The sequence below is a fragment of the Pan paniscus genome, chromosome 5 (assembly GCF_029289425.2).
Source record: "Pan paniscus chromosome 5, NHGRI_mPanPan1-v2.0_pri, whole genome shotgun sequence".
NCBI classification, from domain to species: domain Eukaryota; kingdom Metazoa; phylum Chordata; class Mammalia; order Primates; family Hominidae; genus Pan; species Pan paniscus.
The window spans coordinates 40,432,713-40,455,782 of NC_073254.2; the positions used below are offsets into that span (position 1 = coordinate 40,432,713).

Here is a 23,070-nt window from a genome sequence, read left to right on the forward strand (position 1 = left end):
TGGTTACACCTCAGGAGGGGTCAGAGGTGGGGTCAGCATCCTAGCGGATGAGGAGAAAAGCCAGACAGAAGAAAGTGCTCACACCCCTCTCCCTGAAGGAGAAGGTCCGCCTGCAGGTTTGTCCCAGCTGGAGACACAGGGAAGGAGTCTTGTATGTGTATGACATTTGACTAGCTAAATTCCATATTTAAACAAATATTTTCAGTTATCTAACTGGGAATGTGTGCTTGCTATTTAAAGTGACCACAGTACTTTTTACTACCTAAGAGGGCTTAACAAGGAAATAAATAAATAAATAAATAAATAAATAAATAAGAGTGTGGGGTATAGTGGGGGTGGGATAACCTAGATTTAAAATTCTTTCTTCACTGAGCAGGTTTGAAGGGAAAAGGTAAACCCTTTGCATCCTCAGTTAATTTTCTGAATTTGTTCAAAAGTTATTGGAGGCCAGGTGCAGTGGCTCACATCTGAAATTCCAGCACTTTAGGAGGCCAAGGTGGACGCATCACTTGAGCCCAGGAGTCAAGACCAGCCTGGGAAACATAGCTAAACCCCATCTCTACTTTAAAAAAAAAAAATGTTATTGGGATAGGGTAGGGAAATAATAAGCAAGGTAGGCTGCCTCACTGCAGGGCCAGATTAAGAACAATGATGCCCTAAATGCAGACCAACCATGTTGCCACCTTGAAACCATCCCTATAAACTTTACAAAATTAATCAGAGAAGAAGGGAGGGGGAGAAATGAAAATAACCAAGCTTGCAGCACATCCAGCACTAGTCATGAAGTCAGCTTATTCTCTCCTGCTTTCTCATAATTGTGTGTTGCCTACTGCCTCAAAATCACGTAGACCTTGTCAAAAGATTACAGTTTCCCTTAGCTGCTCTGCAGATAACAACTTAAGCATTGTGAAACATTAAGTTTTCTATTTGAGTTATTCTTTCAGGTCCTGCCTATCTGTGAAACTACTGTGTCAGTTGGTCTACAGGACCCCACAGTGAGCTGGCTCACCAAAGAATACATCCTGATGGCTTCATCCCCCTTACCCTGACCACTCAGTACCCTCAGTTTTCTAGCCCTTGCCCTCCAAGACTCCCTTAAAAATCCCAGCACAAGAGTCCTTGGGGGAAAAGGAGTTTCCTCTGGAAATGGAGATCCCTCTGAGGATTCGCCCAGTCTTCTTGCTTGGTCACCCTGTATTCATTAAATTCTTTCTCTGCTGCAAAACCTATGTGCTGAATGCATTAGTTTGTTACTGAGTAGTGGGAATATGAATCTGGTGGTTCTGTAACACCCTTGGCCCTTCCATTTCTTAAAATAAAGAGCTTAAGTGTTCCTTAAACAAATCAGCTGACGAGTTAAATGCTAGCCAGACACAGCCAGCTTTCAGGGAGGCAAAAACCCTCAGAGCATGAGACAGAAAGAAATGTTATATCTGATATCACCTTCAAATCAAACTTTTAAACTTTAGTCACTCACCATGCCAAAGAGCACATTTGAAAAAATTTTAGATTAAATCTAAACAGCAAATAAAGACAATTACAAAAAATGTTACTAACATCATATGACCAGTGAAAGACTTAAGGGCATGACAGCTGGGGGAAAGCTCTGTGGTGCCCTCTTTTCTTGGTGCCCTAAACACAAGCTTATTTTGCTTAATGGCTAACCTGGGGATGCTCCAGCAGGACACGGTGTGGGGAGCCACAGTGGCCCAGTGAGAGGTGTTAGAGCCTGTGCAGGGCGAGGATTGTGTTCATGCAGGAGGACAGCCTGGCATAGGATGCTGAAGCCTGACCAGGTGCAGAGGGTGTCTGAGCTGGGTGACAGCCTCGCCCACTGAAGTGGGTTGAGGAAAGCTTCTAGGCAAAGTTGTGCAACTTAGCAAAGATGTCCGTGTCCAAGAGATGAGGAAGGTTGCCTTGGTCCAGGAGGTGTGGCCTGTGTCAGGGAATCAGAGCATGGGCAGGAAAGGAGAGCATCCACAAGGGGGCATCAGAGTGAGGGGTGTAGGCCTGGGAAAAGAATGAGAAGGATGTCTGGAAATGGGATGATGGTGGCACACAAGGGGATTGACAAAGTAAATACAAACATTAAGCCTAATAGGAGCTCACTGCTGGAAAAGAAAGTTAAAAATATGGAAAAGTAGAAAACTTGAAGAAACTTTGTATTGGACTGGAATGGATGGAAGTACTGGTGTAAATTCATGGATATCAATAGAAAGATAGGTAGGTAGGTAGTAGGTAGGTAGATAGATATGTATGTATACACATATAGTCCCTAACTTTGTCTACCTAGCAAACCTGAGGGCAGAGGCCCCAGAAGCCATGAACACATCTACCACTGAGATCTTGGTTTCTAAATACAATTCCCAAACATTAAGAGGAACTAGAGCTTACTAGAGTGAGGGCTGATTTCAGGGCTTGGTCAGGGAAAAACTCAAGATGACTCTGGAATTTTGTTTTGTGCCACAAAGTAAGAAAGTGCTCAAAGAATGATGAAGAACCTCCAACTGGCCAAAATTGAGATAAATTGAGCATCAAAGTAAACAAAAATAGTAATATATTATAAATCACTAAATAAAACAAAATTATGAGCTTTACTAAAATAAATAAGTGAATAAATTGAAAGTCTGATGTAGGATGAAATATTTACATAGTTCCAAAGTATGTAAATATTTACATAGTTCCAAAGTATGTAAATATTTACATAGTTCCAAATTAACAAACTACCTGTTGATTTCAATGGGAGAAGGAGTAACTTTGCAGAGGCAAAACCTGATAGGCCCCACCTTAATCAAATGAAGAGCCAGAAATGGTACATATCAGCATCATATGACTCTGGTATAATGACCTGAGAAGAACACAGGGACATCTTTGTGGTATCCCTAACCTGAATTTAATCATGTGAAAACATCAAAGAAACCCACACTGGGGAACTTCTACAAAATAACTAGCCTGCACTCTCTAATCATGTCATCAAAATCAAGGAAAGACTAAGAACAATTCTAGAGTTAAAGAAACTAAAGAGACATGGCAACTAAATGCAACATGAAATTCTGAAGTGAATCTTTTGGCCGAAAAGAATATCACTGATACAACTGATGAAATGTGAATGAGGTCCCAGAATTACATGGTAGAAATGTATCATCATTAGTTACCTGATGTTGACGGTTGTTTTGTGGTTAAGTAGAAAAATGTCCTTGTTTGTAGGATACCCTAAAGTGTGTGAGTGGTGTGGAGATGATGGTGAGGGCATCATGCTAGCAACTTACCCTCAAATGGTTAAGGAAAAAAAGCTCTTTGTACTACTCTTAAAAATTTTCCTGTACCTTGAGATTTTTTTCAAGTTAAACAAATAGGGAAGGTAGGAGATAAAAAATAGAATTGCATTTTGATTACATCCCTTAAGTCATCTTTGTTCAACTCAATGGTTATAATGTTAACAATACTCCATCCCGGTATTTGGTAAACATCTGATTTAATACCCCAATAGATTAATGAAGCCCAGATCCATGGGTCTGGAAGACGGTGGAGAAGCTCTTACCCCTATTTATGTTCTGTCCACAACATTATTCACTCGAAGAATTCAGTCCCAGGAAAGTTTTTCTTCCCTCAAAGCAATGTTGTTGATATATTTTTATTAGACAAAGAGCTTCTATTTTATTTTTTAATTGCATTTTCTATTTTATTTTTGATACTAAGAAGTTCAGAACTAAATATGATGCTCCATTGCCCCTTCAAACTAATCCCAAGTTCCTTGTAATATTAACTTTCTTTGATCTAAAAAGTTTTAATATCAGGAATGGACGTCTGATTTTAATATTAAAAGTATATTTTATTAATAAATCACAACAAAGAAAAATATGCAATCATCTGAATAGAAGCTACAAACACATTTAACAAAACTCAATTTCTATTCTTGGTTTTTGATTTTCAATCTAAAAAAGAACAAAAAGATAATTCATTGACATAATTAAATGCCTATTTTAAATTAACAGCCAATTTATTGTTTAAGAATATGCCTAGAGGCTGTGCAATTAAAGCCATAAAGAATAAAGGAATCCCAATATTAGCCCATTATTATTTGCAAATGATGAGGATCATCTACCCGAAAACACAAGAATCTATTATTCAAAACGAAACTAACAAGATAGCTTAGCAATAGTTTTTTCAGTTAAAAAATTAAATATATTCAAATGATATCTTTCCAATATTCCTGAAAATACAATGAATAAAAATCAAATTCAGAAAATATAAGATAACAACATTAAGTTTTGTAAGAAATTCATAGGAAATGCAGGAAGCAAACTAATACTTGACTGAGGAAAACCTGAAGCCAAGTTCAGCAATGGAAGTCTTATCATGTTCTTATACCAGTATTATTGAGTACTATTGATATTGAATATTGACATTGAGTACTGTTATAACTACCAATTTCTCCCCATTGGATTTATTGCAATTCAGTGCAACTCTAAAAACACTGCTACAGGTCTTTTTAAATAAGGTCCACTGATTATAAACTTTCCTGGAAGAATAAACAGCTGATACTAGAAAATAATATTTTCAAAAGTGAAAATGATGTTTTTTTGACCTGCCTGATATTTACAAACATTAAAATTTAGACCACTGAATATATTGTATAATAGGTCTAGTAATAGATATTAAACTAAAACTAAATATTAAGCCCAGAAATAGACATAAATATACAGAGATTCCTTTTACTAAAAGTTGGTATTTTAAGTCAGAGAGGAAAACGCAAATTATTTTTTAAAAAACAATGGTGGTAAAATTCAAACACTAGGAAAATAAACCCAAATCTTCACTTAAGCCATGCAATAAACGTCTACAGATGAACAAAAGACTATGAATTGTCTAGAAGGAAACACTCTTCTTTCTCTCCTTTTTGGCTCTGCGTGAGCTCACACCTTCTGGATGACTCCAAAGCTGCTGAATGCTTTAAGTGGTCAACACAGAAAATTTTAAAGGCCTACAGGAGGTTAAAATACTATCACAGTCCTGAAATTCTTTCCTGCCCATTGCCCATGTGGCTGTGACGATGTCTGAAGGAGAAATAGGCCTGTGAAGTGACCGAGTCCATTTGCAGGTGCAAAGGTGGCGGGAACATTTCCTACTACTTACGTGGCTTCATTCTCTGTCTCTGCCTTCAAGGAATAGAGCTGTAGAGTCCATTTCTCTTTACAGACCCAAACACATTCACCTAAATCTACTGTTAAAAATCTATTTACATAGTGAACAAATGTGAATCCTTCAAGCCAATTCTTCAAGATGGATCCCAGGTGGCTAACTGGGCCTAAGTTTAAAATAGAGCCAAGAAGCAATTTTCTGACCAGGTAGGAGTCACACACATACTCTCAGTTCCCTGAAAATCTGCATCCTTTTATATTTGGGACTTCCAGCATTCACCTGAACCAACCAATCAGAGCTCAGCAGCCTCAGTCAATCAATCAGGGTTCAGCTGTATTGACCAACCAGAACTCATTTTTGCCAGCCAATGAGAAATCAACTACACTCACCAATCACAACTAAACGTGTTTCCATTTTTTATTTACATAAATGAACCTGATTAAAAACCTAGGTGGGGCCTCACACGGTGGCTCACGCCTGTAATCCCAGCACTTTGGTAGGCCAAGGCAGGCGAATCACTTGAGGTTAGGAGTTCGAGACCAGTCTACAAGTCTTCCACATATTTGGGCTATACATTTGACTCCCTTTAAAATTGTTCTAGCCTGTTTTAACAACTGTCTGCAAAAGATCCCCATCAGGATCATGCTGACCCAACATCCTTCATTTGCATAAAGGAACTGAATGAGGACCTGAGCAGGAACCTTTGCTATAAAACCAGAGCCTTCCTTTTGATCTCTGAAACGTTTCAATTTAATGTGGACAAAATCCTACCCCATCCTCCTCCTTGTCAAGCCTTCCAATCTCGTAATAGACACTCTTTAGTTGCTAAAGCCAAAATCTAGGTCCTATCCTTGTTTCTTCTCTTTCTGCATAGTTCACAATCTCCCTGCCTTGTCTGGCCTGCTGTACCTCCAGAACTCATCTGAATCTGGCTGCTTCTCACCCTCTCCCCCGCCTACATCCTAGTCTGCACTGCCAACATCTCTCACTTGAACCTCTGAAACAGCATCTGTCCTGGTCTCCCTGCCTCTACTCTTGTTTTCCTAAAGTCCTTCCTCTAGAAGGTGGCAAAAATGATCTTTATAAATCATTGATCAGGAAAGTCACTCTTCTCGAAAGTATCCAATGGATTTGATTATAGACAGAATTGGATGCAAACCAAGCTTTTGCCATGACCTGGAAGCACTACATTAATCACTTAACCTTAACCACTTACACAGTTTATCTCTCTTTACTTATGAGATTGAACCACCCTGCCCTTCATTCTCCCTCTTAGGAATACTGAGCTCACTCCCATCCCAAATTACTTTCCTTGGTTATTTTTTATGCTTGGAATACTCTTTCCCAGAGTATGTAAATTCACAGACCCTAGATTAAGAATCCCTGCTTTCTGATATTCATTCAGACAGTAAAGAAATACATTTAAGCACTTTTATAGGTGCTGGGATAGAACAGTGAGAGCTGGGTGCAAGTGAGAACAAATTTTGCCCAGTAGGTGACATTTGTGTTGAGACTTCAGTGATGAGAAAGAGAGGCACATTATTTTTTATCCTCGGAATACTCACTGACCTCCAGCAAAAACAGCCCTCTTGAACATGCTCCATCGTGTTACCCTATTTCATGTTCTTTTTAGTATATCAGTGCCTGGAATTATCCTGTTTAAATACAGCTATTTGTTTCCCCCTATCAAAATGTGAAGCTCTTTTAGGCACTGAAGTCCTGATGATGTTGCTCACTGCTCTATCCCAGCACCTACAAAAGTGCTTAAATATGTTTATTTACTGTCTGAATGAATATTAGATAGCAGGGATTCTTAATCCAGGGTCTGTGAATTTACATAGAAAAAAATTACATCTTTATTCCTTAACATCTGACTAAAATTTAACATTTCCTTCCATTATGAATGTAGGTAATACATCATAGCAGTGGTAGTACTGAGGACTTAGATATCAATAAAAATCACAGGTATTTTCCTATGACATTACAATTGTGAACTATGAAAGAACAAATCCTTCAAGTTGGATGCTGATTGGCTAACTGGGCTTAAAATCAAAATAGAGCCAAGCAGTCATTTGCGACTGGAGGTCACACACGCACTTTGAGTTTCCATAAAACCCACACACCTTCTTAACTTTGGGAAGTTCATAGCTGCTTGTTCCTGTTTATGTGCCTGAACCAACAAATAGACTGCAGCCTGAGTTGACCAATCGAAATTCAGCAAGTGTCAACCTCTCAGAACTAAGCAAATCTGAATCATGCATTTGCATAAGTGGACCTGAGTGGGAACCTGGGAGGGAACTTTCTCTATAAACGGTGAACTCTCCTTTTGCTCTTTAGACTGCACCTTAAATCTGCCTCTCCTTAGTTCACAAACTGTTCACTAGGATAGCCTCTTTCCTATAAATTTCTCTTCAGAGAACTTTTATTCAGACTAAAGCATTAATAAAAATCATGTTATCATAAACATACCTTTTAGTATCTTGATAACTATTTCAACATAATCAGTCTCCTTTAGAATCCTCTGCATTATATTCTGAGTTGTGGTTCATTACACAAGAGATTGAGAAGCCCCACTGTAAAGGAACTACCACAAGCACAATGCATGCCCCTTATTCAGCTATTGTCCCTAGGATCCGCTGAAATAAATTTAAAGAAGCAAAAATAGAACATTACAAAACCTAGAGAACTACCTCATACCCAAATCAACGAGGACTATTTACTATAATAAATTCAAAACACTGAGGGCCAAAATAAAGGGTGACATTGGACATCAACTCACAGCTGTCTACTAAACTCATGAACCCGGTACATTCGGAGGGAAGAGAGGTGGAAACAGCAGTTCCAGGGCTGCGAAGCAACTTCTTCCTGGGTGAGGCTGGGTAGGAGGCAGGGCATCTGGGAACCAATGGACTTTTGCAATCCTGGTGTGCCAGGCATATTGGCAATGGCTTCTAGGCTACAGGAGAAATGCAAGGCCATGATTCTCCTTTTCTTATTTTCTTCTAACTTCTAAAATTACAAGGCAAAGTTGTAAGGTAACCCGCTTTGCAGCTGTGTGTCAGTTTGAGAGTGACAGGTAAAATACTGCTGATTCCACGAATAAAATGCCTGTGTGCTGCTGAATGGCTGACAGCCCTGAGGACACAGGTTGTTGAAGAAACAACCATCAGCACAGCAACACAAACAGCAAGGCCCAGAATACCTCCTGCACTATGGCACTATCCATACTGGTGTTCCCAGAGCCCCTCTGCCACTTAGCCTAATATCTAAAATGAGAATTTAAAACCTCCACTGCCAGCCTGATGGAAAGATGCCAAGGGCAACCAGGTAAACAAAGGAGAATGGAGGAAATTCTACCCACATCATCTTTGGGGAATTACAGGCTTACGTAGAATTAGCCTGAACTAAAGAAAAATAATTAGAAACATTGAATGTGTTTGATATTTTGGAAGGAGAAAAAAAGCAGAAAAAGAATATAGCATGTAAATAGAAAAAATGAACACATTTTCAAAGAAGAGTTAGAGAGCATAAGCACAATCAAAATTTAAAATATTCTACAAATCTGAATTGCTAGAGTCAGGCAAGGAGGCAGGAGGAGGAGAAGGACCAAAAAGATAAGGAGGATTTTTTTTAAGGGAATAGAAAATAAGATGCTGGAAAATGAAGTATATTTTTAATGACAATAACTGCAGTTGGATTGAAGTCATCTATATAAAGGAGACGGCTCTCAAAGTGGGTGAAATAATTGAACCCAGCTATATGCCCTCTGCAAGAAAAACATTAAATAAAATGACTCAGTAAGGTGGAATTTAAAGGCAATGCAAAAGTATTCCAGGGAATCTAAAATAAGCACACACCCACACCCACAATTTAAGGCTGTCATATCAATATCAGAAAGTAAATTAAAAGTAAAAATTATGGAATGGGAAGGATTCATAAGTTTATAAAGTCAAAAGTAAATTTCAAATTAAGATATACTTGTCAAAGTCTTTTTGAAATTGTAACATCAGAATATAGTATTCAATAGTAACTGCCAAAGCAGACATAAAAAGAAAAATGTATAGAAATAATAATGGAAAACTTTGGTATAACTTTCAATATTTAACAGGTCAAATATATACAAAACAAATAAGATTTATGGAATCTGAATAAAGTAAAGTGATTGTTCTCATAGCTGTGCCCCACTCTGTGCCTTGGAAATAGAGGATAAACCTTCGCTAATGTCTATGGGATATTTTCTAGTGCTGTTATATGCTTATTTATAAGGACAATCTCAGATATTTCTACATTAAAATATTCAGATAAGCTTTTGCATTTTTAAACTGCTGGTTATAGTCCATTCACTTAAACAAAATGTATTAACTAAGGCTGTATTGACAAACATGCTTAATTCCATATCCAGATTTTTGCCATTTCTAAATCAACAATCTTGAGTTATGCTTGCATCTTGGCAAATTTTTGTGAGTACACCATTATGGGAATTTTTAGTACTTGCAATACTAGATCAATTTAATACCGACTCAATTGCATTTTTGAGTGACGCTATCAATTTTCCTCCTTTAGCTGGGTGTAGTGTTGCATGCCTATAGTCCCAGCTACCCAGGAGGCTGAGGCACGAGGATTACTTGAGCCCAGGGGATTGAGACTGCAGTAAGTTATGATTGTGCCACTGTACTCCAGCCTGGGCAACAGAGTGAGATCCTATTTTTTAAAAAAAATTTTCTTCAAACTTCATTTGGATCATTTCTTCCAATAAATTTGTTAACTGGCTATTTTTGTTTAAGGTGACAAATTTATTTATTAATAAATTTTCCAGGAAACTTACTGAATTCATTATTGTTTGTATAGTTTTCCAGTCAACCCACTTGGATTTTCTAAGTAGACAACCATATCATCTGCTCATAATGATAATTTTACCTTCTTTACCAATATGTATTTTCTTCATTTCCTTGTCTCTCAGCCCCTCTCTCTTAACTGAGAACCTCATTGCTTATTGCACAGATGAGATGCCAACCTATATACTAACCCATCACATATACAACACTGCCTTCTCTCTGCCACTGTGGATAAGCTCTAGGTTTCTACCTAAGGCCAACCCTGGCTGTGGTGCTTGAATTTCATCCCTTCCAGATGAGTCAAGTACTTTTTAATTCTGTCATTGTGCCTTATCTCCTACATTGTGGAACCTCATTATTGAATTATACCATCACCTTATATGCTATTGCATGTATCTTCTGAAACAAACAAAAAACAAACAAACACAACCCTCCTTGGTTTCACATCCCTTTACAGCTACCACACCATTTCTCTAATTTGCTTTATAGGAATGCCTATCCTGGCTGTCTCAGTTTCCTCAGCCTGTATTCTCTCTCTCTTGATTTCTCTTTTCATACTATAAAATAAAACACAGAGACACAGAAAATTGCACAAATATTTGGCTCAATGAATTATTATAGGATAAATGTTTGTAATCACTAGCCTGGACATGAAAAATAGAATATTGCCAGGATTCCCAAAGTTCTTCAAATGGTCACTCCCTGCCCCTAAAAGTAACAACTTCTTTGACATTTATAATAATAATCTATTTTTCTGTATTTCTTTATAGACTTATCACCCACATGTATACCTTTATAGTGTTTCATTTTGCCAATATTTAAAAATCTGTTATGTCCTTTAAGTTCTTTCTAATCTAGAGCATCCATTTCTACCCCAGTTTTTTTTTTTTTTTGAGACAGAGTCTTGCTCTGTCACCCAGGCTAAAGTGCAGTGATCTCGGCTCAATGCAACCTCTGCCTCCTGAGTTCAAGAGATTCTCCTGCCTCAGCCTCCTAAATAACTGGGATTACAGGTGCCCACCACCGCGCCTGGCTAATTTTTGTATGTTTAGTAGAGCCGGGGTTTCACCATCTTGGCCAGGCTGGTCTTGAACTCCTGACCTCATGATCCACCCGCCTCGTCCTCTCTATTTTTCTTTATAAGTAATTTACTTATTAAAGACCCTGAGCCTTTTGACCTATAAAATCTCCTACAGTTTAGATTTGCTAATGATACACTTGGATTTTGTCAAACATATTCTCTGTTTTCTGTACTTCTTCCAAAGCGGTAGCTGTATCCAAGGTTTGATGAGATTCAGTTTGATTTTCTTAGCAAGATATTAGTGGTGGTGTGTTGTTTCATCAGAAGGTATACAATGTCTTCATGCCTCTCTTTTTGTGACACTAATGATCATTGATATTCAACACCTGGATCTCTTAATTTATTGAGGGTTGCAAAATAAGGACATTCTGCATCTTTCAATTCTTATTTATGTATTAGCCAAAATTATTCTACAAAGAGACATTTCTCCTCCAATTCATTTACCACTGATAGAGTTTACATAAGCAAAGCACAGTATTATACCTTGAACACACCTTAAAGAACTCTTTGTCTCCATCATTCATTTGAAAATCATTTTAGTCAGGGTTACCTTTAAAGTTTCTCTTGCCTAAACCATTGTAAATTCTTAGACCTTATATAATGTAATGTCTTGATATTATAGCACTTTTCAAAGGTCCTTGCTCCCAACCTTTTTCACTTCGAGTCTCCATTTTACAACTGTTCTTCCTACTTCGTTGAAGGCCCTTCCCAGTCTTTTTTGCAAACTTCTCTTTTTCATCCTCATCTTTTGATGTTAAAGAGGCCCAGCCTCCCAAATTTATATCTCCAGCCTTAGCATCCCCACAGAGTCCCACAGCCATTTCAGGATGTCTAATATTCTCAGGCTTAACATGGTCTCCTCTTCTCCAAACCTGCACCCCTTATTCCTCCTCATCTGAGGAGTCATCCTTATCTCCTCTGTCTCCTGCATTCCCAGTTTCAAAAATTGTCCTTAATCTGATCACTTCTCACCTTCAGAGACGTGTGTGTTGTTTTTCTTTAGCCCAGTCCTGAATTTCTGCTTTAGCAACTATAAGGTAGAAAATTAGGCCAGTCACATTAATGGCTGCCATCAGGATGAAGGTTTTAAACCAGGCGGATTCCGGATCCTAAGGAATTAAAATTCAAAGTAATTGTAAATTATTGCTCTTGTTTTTTTGTTTTGTAATGTTTAAAATGTAATATTAAAAATGTAGACTCAAGTCACGTAACAAATATGGAAAAACACACTTATACATAGCCGAAAACGTCATCATTTTACTTTATAAAATAATCACTTTTATCTTTCTACTATATACATGTTGTTTAAAATTCTATTTTCATCAGATATTAAGTTTACTAGTTTCTTATAGTTCATAATTAACTGATTTTTTAAATCTGATCTATTATTTTGAAGTTTTCTGCATCTTTTCAAGGTATCTTATGTAGCTGACATATTATTGTATCCTGTAAGCTTATATAGATAAAGAGTGTCTTCATATTTTAATTGGCAAATTTAACATACTTTCATCTATTGTAACTATTATTTTGTTAAGATTTATTACTCCCATATTATTTCATATTTTCCATAGCAATCCTTTTTTTTTTTTTTTAAGTTTTGGATTCGTTTTGAAGAGAATGAGTTTTCTTCTGCTGGTTTATAAAAGTTAACTGTATTACTCATTAAACATTGTTCTTCAGATGTATGCTCGAGTTGAAATAGCTATCAGAGGAGAACCAGAAAAGTTATTGCAGCTGCAATAATTGACTTCCCAGGCTTGACTTCTGGTCACCAAATATTTGATTTACTCAAATTTCAAATGCTCAGAAGAGTATTCAGTTTTTCTCTCCTTTCAAAGCTGAGGAAGGGGCAGATGAGAACTGTCTAAGTTAACTTATAGGCAGAGACAATTTTGGACAGTTCTGGAGCCACATTTCCTTCCACATCTTGGTTGTTTGCAGAGAAATTAGCTCCGCTAACAACTTTTGGAAGTCAGCTCTGCACACCTGAGTGAACTCAATGGAAGAATAAAGGCACTATGCTCAGAGGGAGGAAACAGACCATGGCCACCTGGTGCTTCCCATTTCTAATGAGGCCATTTCTCTGACCAGGGAGCTTCTGTGGTTCTAGTGATGTTTTCTTCTTTTCTGAAACCATAAATACAGAGATTGTGGTGGTGGAAGACTCCTCTTTATGGGAAATGTGGCCATGGTGGATGCAGACCATCTCTCCCTGTCCCAACTTTGGGATAAGGAGCATTTGGAGGAATTATCTACACACTACCATTCCTTTGGTTGTAAGTGTTCCTACAAATAAAGTTTATATGTGATCCACATGGTGCTAGTGGTATGAAGGTGTAGTCCTTTGTGAGTACAGATTTATGCCAGCATTTCCATTCTGACTCTTCTTATTTGAGTGGCTTTAGGATGTTATCTCTTATCTTCTGCTTGTTCATTATAACTGAAGACATAGATTACCCAGGATAGGCAAAGACCCAAGGCAGCCAGTGTCTTCAATGGTCATTTACCTCTCTGGAATCAGGCTATTCTTTCATTTTTAATCTCTGAAATGTTCTTTGGCTTTACTTTTTTTGCAGATGAGGCATGCATTTAAAATAACTGTTAAAATTTGATAGGGCATTTTCAGTGTCCTTAAAAGGAAGATTTCAGGTAACTTTGTCCATGACACGTGCAAAAACAGAAGTCTGCCTTCATAGTCAGACTTAGGTCAGTCTTTAACTTTATTTACTTGTGATTTTTCATTCTTTTTTTGAGAAAACTGTATCTTGTTACTTATATTACCACTCAGCCAGTCAAATACCTGTGTTGATCAATCCACATATTCATTATCAAAAATAACAGAAGTCCACTTCTGTACCAATGGGCAATTACTAAAGAGTTCTCAACATATCTAATTGACAAATAATGAGATAGAAATTGCATTATTTGTAGATTTGGAGAGATGCCTGATTTGACCAAATTTATTTTCATATGATGCAAAAACTCATAAGTCATCTCCTTCTGGCATCTTCTCTGCAATTTTTCATATGCGTAATCTTTCTCTATACAATTAATATTGGAAAAATAACTACACATCTGTATGTTTCTTACCTGCTTAAGGATCAATCCAGTCAAAGTGGAAGCAATTAGTCCTCCTATCATTCCAGTTAAAGTTGAACATGCTTTAATAAATCCAAAATATCTATGCATAAAAGAGTAATACACAAATGTAAAGTAGTACAAATACTGCAGGAAATGCAAACCTAATCAAATGAAATTTAAGAGAGATAAATGCTCATTTTGCAAGTTCCTACTTCTCAAATTCCATTAAGATGTTAGAAAAAGTATATGAATATAGGCAACTTTCTAGTGTCACCACAGAGTCAGAAAGGTTGGCATTAGCAGTAAAGAATATGATGATATTAATAAAATGGGAATATATTTAGAGTGAAACCCAGTAGAATTAGAAAATATGTAAGTTCCATTGAGAAATTCAGAAGGTGATATGTTTTGGTAATGGGAACTGGTTTGGGGTTAATAAAAAATTGAAGGGCTTTGTTCACCTGGTTTACTCCCATAGGTCCAGAGCTACTGACCTCCAAAATTGCTTCCAATACTCAGGCAAGGAAATCAGAAGCCTAGTTTACAAGCAACTATAATTGGCCAATCCTGGAAGCTCAAACCAATTCCAGCAGAAAATTAGCTACAAACGCAGTGAAGCTGCAGCGAACGATAGATAAAGGGGTCAAACCCATCAGCCATGAAGAGCAAGGTGGTGCTGTTCGGAGAGCAGAATCAGTGTCTAATCAAGAAATGAGTTCAGTCCAGGGCTGGGAGTCTGTTTTTCCTGCCCTGTAGATTTCATCATTAAAGTTCAGTGTGTTCAAGTCCTCCCTTTTATGAGAGGCAGAGTTTCTTGTTTCTTTTTTTTCTGATCTTCTTATTTCCCTAGTCTTTCCCATTCCTACTCTGCCTTTACATGTTGAGTATGGGAGGAGGTGCCTGTTTTGTTTATTAATTTGTGGGTCCCTGTTCATAGAGGAGTCACATCAAGACCTAGAGTCCTTGAATGTTAAGCTATATGCAGTCACTGGGTAGGATTAGAGTTGTCTCTTTTTGACGATCTAGGGAGTGTGTTGTAATGGATGAAGAAGTACATTTATGGTTATGAACATCCACAGGTAGAGCTTGGAATGGAAACTATTAATTGTCCCCACTATTTGTTGTTCTGTTTTTCATTTCAGCAATAGAACCCCTGGAGTTTAGGTGGGAATTGGGACCACTCATGACTTTTGTGAGCCCTTTCCACTTTTGCTTTCATGAACCTCTTCCCCCATAAAAATATTAAAAATTATATTTTATGACTGCTCTGGCATAAAGGCAAATACATTAACATTATACATTAAATCATTTTCTTCCACCTACGAGTTTGTTTTTTATCTTCCAATTTGGAAAAGATTTTCATGAGTTCCTAAAAATATTGTAGGCCATAGGTACCATATCTTCTGTACAACTGGTAGAAATATGATTATTAAATTATCAGTGCATTTTAATTTACATATATTCTATATCATATAGGGTATTATTGTTTTCATTTTACAAATTCAATTATATTAGATTTGCCCTAATATTTTTCCTCTCCGTTTCTCTTCTTTTGTTCCTATATTTCTGTGATTATTTATATGAAATTATTATTCTGTGATTATTTATCTGTAATTATTTCATTTCTGCCTGAAGAATTCTCATTTAGTAATCCTTTCATTGGAGGTCTATGACTGCTGAATTCTCTCAGTTTGCCTCGAAATGTTATTTTAACTTAGTTCTTCAAGGAAAGTTTTTGCTGGATATAGACTTCTAGGTTAACAGTAATTTTCCTTTTTGCATTTTAGAGATATCAATTGATTGGCTCTGGCTTTCATTGTTTCTGTTAAGAAGGCAGATGTCAATTCTATTATTGCTTTTTTGGAAGTAATGAGTCTTTTCTAGGTGGCTGTTTTAAAGATTTTGTTCTCTCTCAGTCTCTCTTTCTCTTTCTGTCACCTCCTCCCATTCAATTTTAGCAGTTTCACTAGATAGGTTTAGGTGTGATTTTCTTTGTATTTATCCTATTATTTATTATTTATTTATGACGTTTTAACGACTATCTTCTTCTTTTTTTTTGTTTTTTGTTTTTTTTTGAGACGCAGTCTTGCTCTGTCGCCCAGGCTGGAGTGCAGTGGCCCCATCTCGGCTCACTGCAAGCTCCACCTCCCAGGTTCACGCCATTCTCCTGCCTCAGCCTTCCGAGTAGCTGGGACTACAGGCGCCCACCACCATGCCCAGCTAATTTTTTGTATTTTTAGTAGAGACGGGGTTTCACTGTGTTAGCCAGGATGGTCTGACCTCATGATCCGCCTGCCTCAACCTCCCAAAGTGCTGGGATTACAGGCGTGAGCCACCACGCCCGGCCCTGCAGGCATTTTTAAGATAGGTCTTGAACTGAATAAATCAAATAAATACATGTCCTCATTTCTCTAGCACTGAGTTTGTGTAGATCTAGTGGGCAAGCTTCTTTATAAAATTGTAAGAAAGTGAGTTATTCTTGGTTGATTTTGCCTGTCTACCCCAAGGCCACTGCTCTACAAAACTTCAGAAAATTCTGTTCATATTGGATTTATGTTCTCCAGAGAGTACTAACCCCACAAGGTACAATGTGAACAGTGTTCCCTGAGAGTTGAAAATGACAGAGCTACTTCTGTTAGTCACACTTATCATATCTCTAGAGGAGGTATAATATCTTGAAAATAACATCTTGAAAAGAGCAAAAGTTTTTTGCCAAACAGGTCTGGATTAAAATCCTAGGTAAAATTTCAGGCCAGTGGTGAGATTTTGAGCTCAAAATTAAGTATCGGAACCTCAGTTTCTTTAGTTGTAAGGTAAATATGATTAACTGGTAGGTTGTTATGAGAATTAATAATATATGAATATGGACATAATAGCAATAATTATGGAGCACCTAACCCTTACACAGTGCTTGCCAGAGTATGCCAGGTACTATTCTATATACTTGACCTACATTAACTTATTCAATTATCTTAATAACTCTATGAGTAAACATTCTCTTATTAATCCATTTTATGTGTGAAAAAAATCATCACAGAGAAGGTAAATAATTTGTTTGATATAAATGGCTGTGCTGATATTGAAATTCAACTGTCTAACTCTAGAATCTGTGCTTCTAATCATAAGGATATACTTTTCACATACATATATGACAGATGCATACATCTGAATATATCGTTAATGATTAATATCATTAATGATTAACATATCATTAATTAATGATTATATCTGACTTATATAGATATTTCTTCAGAACTTTTGGCCTGGTGACTATGAACAACAATGTAGCTTAACTATCCAGAATTCTCAGCAGAAACCTTACAAGCCAGAAGGGATTGAGGTCTTATCTAAGCTTCCTTAAACAGAAAACAACTGTCAGCCAAGAATTTTGTATCCAGTGAAACTTAAGTTTCATAAATGAAGGAGAAATAAAGTCATTTTCAGAAACAAATGATGAGGGAATTTGTCTCTAGCAGACTATCCCTACAAGAAATGCTAAAAGGAGTTCTAAATTCTGAAACAAAAGCTGATCTGCACCAGAATAGAATCTCTTTACAGCATAAACCCCACAAGGCCTATAAAACAATAACACAATGAAGAAAACAAAGTAGGTAACATGATGACTGGAATAGTACCTGACATCTCAATATTCACATGGAAAGTGAATGGTCTAAATGCTCCACTTAAAAGATACAAAATGGCAGAATTAATTAAAAAATCACAAAACAAATATTTGCTGTCTTAAAGAGACCCACCTAACTCATAAGGATTCATATAAACTCAAGGTAAAAGGGTAGAAAAATATCTTACACACAAATGGAAACCAAAAGTGAGCAGGAGTAGCTATTCTTATATCATAAAACAGAGTTGAAAGCCACAACAGTAAAAAAAGACAAAGGAGGTCATTATATTATGATTAAAACATCAATCAAACAAGAAGATATTACAATACTAAATTTATGTGGACCTAACATTGGAGCTCCAAGATTTATTTACATATTTACTACTAGACCTAAGAAATGAGATAGACAGCAACACAATAACAGTGGAAGGCTTCAACACTCCACTGACAGCAGTAGACAGATCATCCAGACAGAAAGTCAACAAAGAAACAATAAATTTAAACTACACTTTAGAACAAATGGATATAACATATTTACAGAACATTCTACCCAAGAACTGCAGAATATACGGTCCTCTTATCAGCACATGAAACATTATCCAAGATACACCATATGATAGGCCACAAAAAAGTCTCAACAAATTTTTTAAAATTGATCAAGTATCTTATATTTAAAAATTATATCAAGTATCTTCTCAGACCACAATGGAATAAAACTAGAAATAAACTACAAAAGGAACCATGAAAACTATCCAAATACATGGAAATTAATCTGCTCCAGAATGGGTTTTGGGTTAACAATGAAATCAAGATTGAAATAAATAGTGACACAAGTTACCAAAACATCTGGGATACAGCAAAAGCAATGCTAAGAGGAAAGTTTATAGTACTAAGTGTCTATATCAAAAAGTCTGAAAGATCACAAATTGACAACCTAATGTCACACCTCAAGGAAGTAGAGGAAAAAAAGAACAAACTAAACCCAAAACTAGAAGAAGAAAGGAAATAACAAAGATCAGAGTAGAACTAGATGAAATTGAAAGAATCACAGTACAAAAGATCAATGAAACAAAAGCCTGGCTCTTTGAAGAGATAAATTAGATGATTAGCTAGATTAACCAAAAAAAGAGGAGAGAAGATTCAAATAAAACACAATTAGAAATGAAATTGGAGACATTGTAACTAATACCACAGAAATACAAAAGACCATTAGAGACTACTATGAACACCTCTATGCACATAAACTAGAAAAGCTAGAGGAAATGGACAAATTCCTGGAAACATACAACCCTTCTAGATTAAATTAGGAAAAAATAGAAACCCTGAACAGAGTAATAACAAGCAGTGAGATTAAATCAGTAATTTTAAAAAATTGCCAACAACAACAACAACAAAGCCCAGGGCCAGACAGATTCACAGCTAAATTCTACCAGACAATCAAAGAATTGGTGCCAATCCTACTGAAACTATTCCAAAAGATTGAGGAAGAGGGAATCCTCCTTAACTCATTCTATGAAGCCAGTATCACCCTGATACCAAAATCAGAAAAGGCTATAACAGAAAAAGAGAAGTATAGATCAATATCCCTGATGAACATAGATGAAAAATCCTCCACAAAATTCTAGCTAACCAAATCCAGCAGTGCATCAAATAGATAGAATAATACACCATGATTAAGTGGGTATCATCCTAGGGATGCAAGCATGGTTTAACATATGCAAGTCAATAAATGTGATATATAACATAAAGAGTTAAAAATAAAACCCATACGATCATTTCAACAGATACAGAAAATGCATTTGATAAAATCCAGCATCCTTTGTAATAAATATCCTTAACAAATTAAGCATAGAAGGGACTTACCTCAAAATAATAAAAGTCACATATAGCAAACACAACCAACATCATACGAAATAGGGAAAAGTTGAAAGCATTCCTCCTGACAACTGGAACAAGACAAGGATGCCCACTTTCACCACTTCTGGTTAACATTTTACTGGAATTCCTAGCCAGAGCAATTAGGCAAAATAAGGAAATAAAGAGCATTCAAACTGGAAAAGAGGAAGTCAAAACCTAGGAAAAACTCTTCTGGACATTGGCCTAGGCAAAGAATTCATGATTAAGACCCCAAAAACAAATGCAAAAGAAACAAAAATAAATTAATGGGACCTAATTAAACTAAAAAGATCCTGTACAGCAAAAGAAATAATTATCAGAGTAAACAGATAACCCACAGAATGGGTGAAAAGAATTGCAAACTATGCATTGACAAAGAACTAATATCCACAATCTACAAGGAACTCAAACAAATCAGCAGGAAAAACATAATCTCATCAAAAAGTGGGCAATTGGCATGAATAGACATTTATCAAAAAAGAAAATATACAAATGGCCAATAAACATAAGAAAAAATGCTCAATATTACTAATCATCAGTGAAATGCAAATTAAAACCATAGTGAGATACTACCTTACTCCTGGAAGAATGGCCATTATTAAAAAGTTTAAAAACAATAGACATTGATGTGGATGTGGTAAAAAGAGATTGCTTAATACACTGCTGATGGGAATGTAAATTACTACAACTTCTATGGAAAACAGTATGGAGATTTCCAAAAGAATTGAAAGTAGATCTACCATTCGATCCAGAAATTCCACTACTGGGTATCTACCCAAAGGAAAATAAATCATTGTAAAAACAAACAGACAAAACACCTGCACATGTATATTTACTGCAGCACAATTCACAGTTGCAAAGATATGGAACCAACCTCAGTGCCCATCAACTGATGCGTGTATAAAGAAAATGTGGTATATATACACAATTGAATACCACTCAGCCATTAAAAAGAATGAAATAACGTCTTTTGCAGTAACTTGGATGAAGCAGGAGACCATTATTCTAAGTGAAGTAACTCAGGAATGGAAAACCAAATGCCGTATGCTTTTTAAAATTATTATTTCAATAATTTTGGGGGAACAGGTGGTATTTGGTTACAGGGATACATTCTTTAGTGAGGATATTTGAGATTTTGGTGCACCCATCATCTGAGCAGTGCACATTGCACCCAATGTGTAGTATTTTAACCCTCACTCCCCTCCCACCCTTTTCCCTGAGTCCGTAGAGTCCATTATGTTATTTTTATACCTATGTCCTCATTGTTTAGCTTCCCAGTTATAAGTGAGAACATAGAATGTTCGATTTTCCATTCCTGAGTTACAAGTTACTTTGCTTAGAATAGTGGTCTCCAACTTCATCCAGGTTACTGTGAATGGCATTATTTTGTTTCTTTTTATGGCTGAGTAGTATTCCATAATATATATATCACCACATTTTCTTTATCTACTTACTGTTTGATGGGCATTTAGGCTGGTTCCATATTTTTGCAATTGCGAATTGTGCTGCTATAAACATGCATGTGCAAGTGTCTTTTTCATATAATGACTTCTTTTCCTCTGGGTAGATACCCAGTAGTGGGATTGCTGGGTCAAATGGTATTCTACTTCTAGTTCTTTAAGGAATCTCCACAATGTCTTCCATAGTGGTTGTACTCGTTTACATTCCCACCAGCAGTGTAAAGGTGTTCCCTTTTCACCACACCCATGCCAACATCTATTATTATTTTGTTTTTTAATTATGGCCATTCTTGCAGGAGTAAGGTGGTATCACATTGTGCTTATGATATGCGTTTCCCTGATTATTAGTGATGTGGAGCATTTTTTCATATGTTTGCCACCAAATGCCATATGTTTTTCACTTATAAGTGGGAGCTAAGCTATGGGTATACAAAGGCATACAGAGTGATATAATGAACTATGGAGACTGAGAGGGGAGAAAATGGGAGGACGGGCAAGGGATAAAAAAAAACCACATATTGGGTACAATGTACACTATTCCCCTGATGGATGCACTAAAATCTTAGACATCACCACTGTCAATTCATCCATGTAACTAAAAACCACTTGTATTCCAAAAGCTGTTGAAAAAAGAAGAATTTTTTTTTAAAAAAAATCAGAGTTAACAAGGAACTCCAACTTAACAACAACAAAATATAGATAACCACATTAAAAAAGTGGAAAAAAGACATAAATAGACATTTTCAAAAGAAGACATACAAATGGACAATAAGCATATGAAAAAACTTTCAACATCACTAATCCTCAGAGTAGTGCAAATTAAAACCACGATGAGATAACATCTTGTACCAGTCAGAATGATTATTATTAAAGTCAAAAAACAACAGATGTTGATGAGGTTGCACAGAAAAAGCAATGCTTATACACTGTTAGTGGAAATGTAAATTAGTACAACCTCTATGGAAAACAGTATGGAGATTTCTCAAAGAACTACAAATAGAACTACCATTAGATCCTGCAATTCTGTTACTGGGTGTCTACTCAAAGGAAAAGATATTATTGTATCAAAAAGATATCTGCACTCATGTGTTTATTGCATCACTATTCACAGTAGCAAAGACATCAGCCTAAGTGTCCATCAACAGATGATTGGATGAGGAAAATGAGGTTCATATGCACAATGGAATACTACTCTGCCACAAAAAAGAATGAAATCATGTCTTTTTCAGCAACATGGATGGAAATAAAGGCCCTTGTCTTAAGTGAAACAACTCAGAAACAGAAAACCAAATACTGCAAGTTCTCAGTTATAAAGTAAGAACTAAATAATGTATACACATGGACAGAGTGTAGAATAACAGACATTAGAGACTTGGAAGAGTGGGAGGAGGGTGAGGGTTAAAAAATTACTTAATAGGTATGATGTACATTATTCAGGTAATGGTTACCCTAAAAACCCAAACTTCACTACTACATAATATATCCACTTAACAAAACTGTATTTGCATGCCTTAAATTTATACAAAAGCAAGCAATTTTTGCAACGCTTTTGAGAGCTTGGATTTAAGAAAGAAAAAGATTTTTAAAAACTCTCCCTAGTTACAGTGAACTATCCACACACACACACAAAATCAATGAAACAATCCCATATATAATAGTTACAAGAAAAAAATTCTTAAAATAAATTTAACTGAATAGGTGAAAGACCACAATGAAAACTAAAATGTTGGTGGAAGATATTGAAGAAGACACAAACAAATGTAAAGATATCCTGTGCTTATGGATAGGAAGAATTAATGTTGTTAAAATGTCTGTACGATCCAAAGCAATCTAAAGATTCAATGCAATCCTTATCAAAATTCCCATGACATGTTTCGCAGAAATAGAAAAACAATCTTACAATTTCTATGGAAGTACAAAAGGTCCCAAATAACCAAAGTAATCTTAAACCAA

At 36.3% G+C, this 23,070-nt stretch overlaps 1 protein-coding gene across 1 annotated transcript in view; it reads right to left on the reverse strand.

Moving 5' to 3' along the window:
• The window catches only part of SLC17A1 (solute carrier family 17 member 1), a 47,618-nt gene that overhangs the window by 3,765 nt on the left and 20,783 nt on the right, over positions 1–23,070 (reverse strand). Inside the window, exons 10-11 of the mRNA XM_014345234.4 lie at positions 14,149–14,239; positions 12,031–12,167 (exon numbers count right to left, since the gene is read on the reverse strand). Coding sequence (XP_014200720.2) covers positions 12,033–12,167; positions 14,149–14,239 — 226 coding nt within the window. The 3' untranslated portion in view covers positions 12,031–12,032. The remainder of the gene's footprint in view (positions 1–12,030; positions 12,168–14,148; positions 14,240–23,070) is intronic.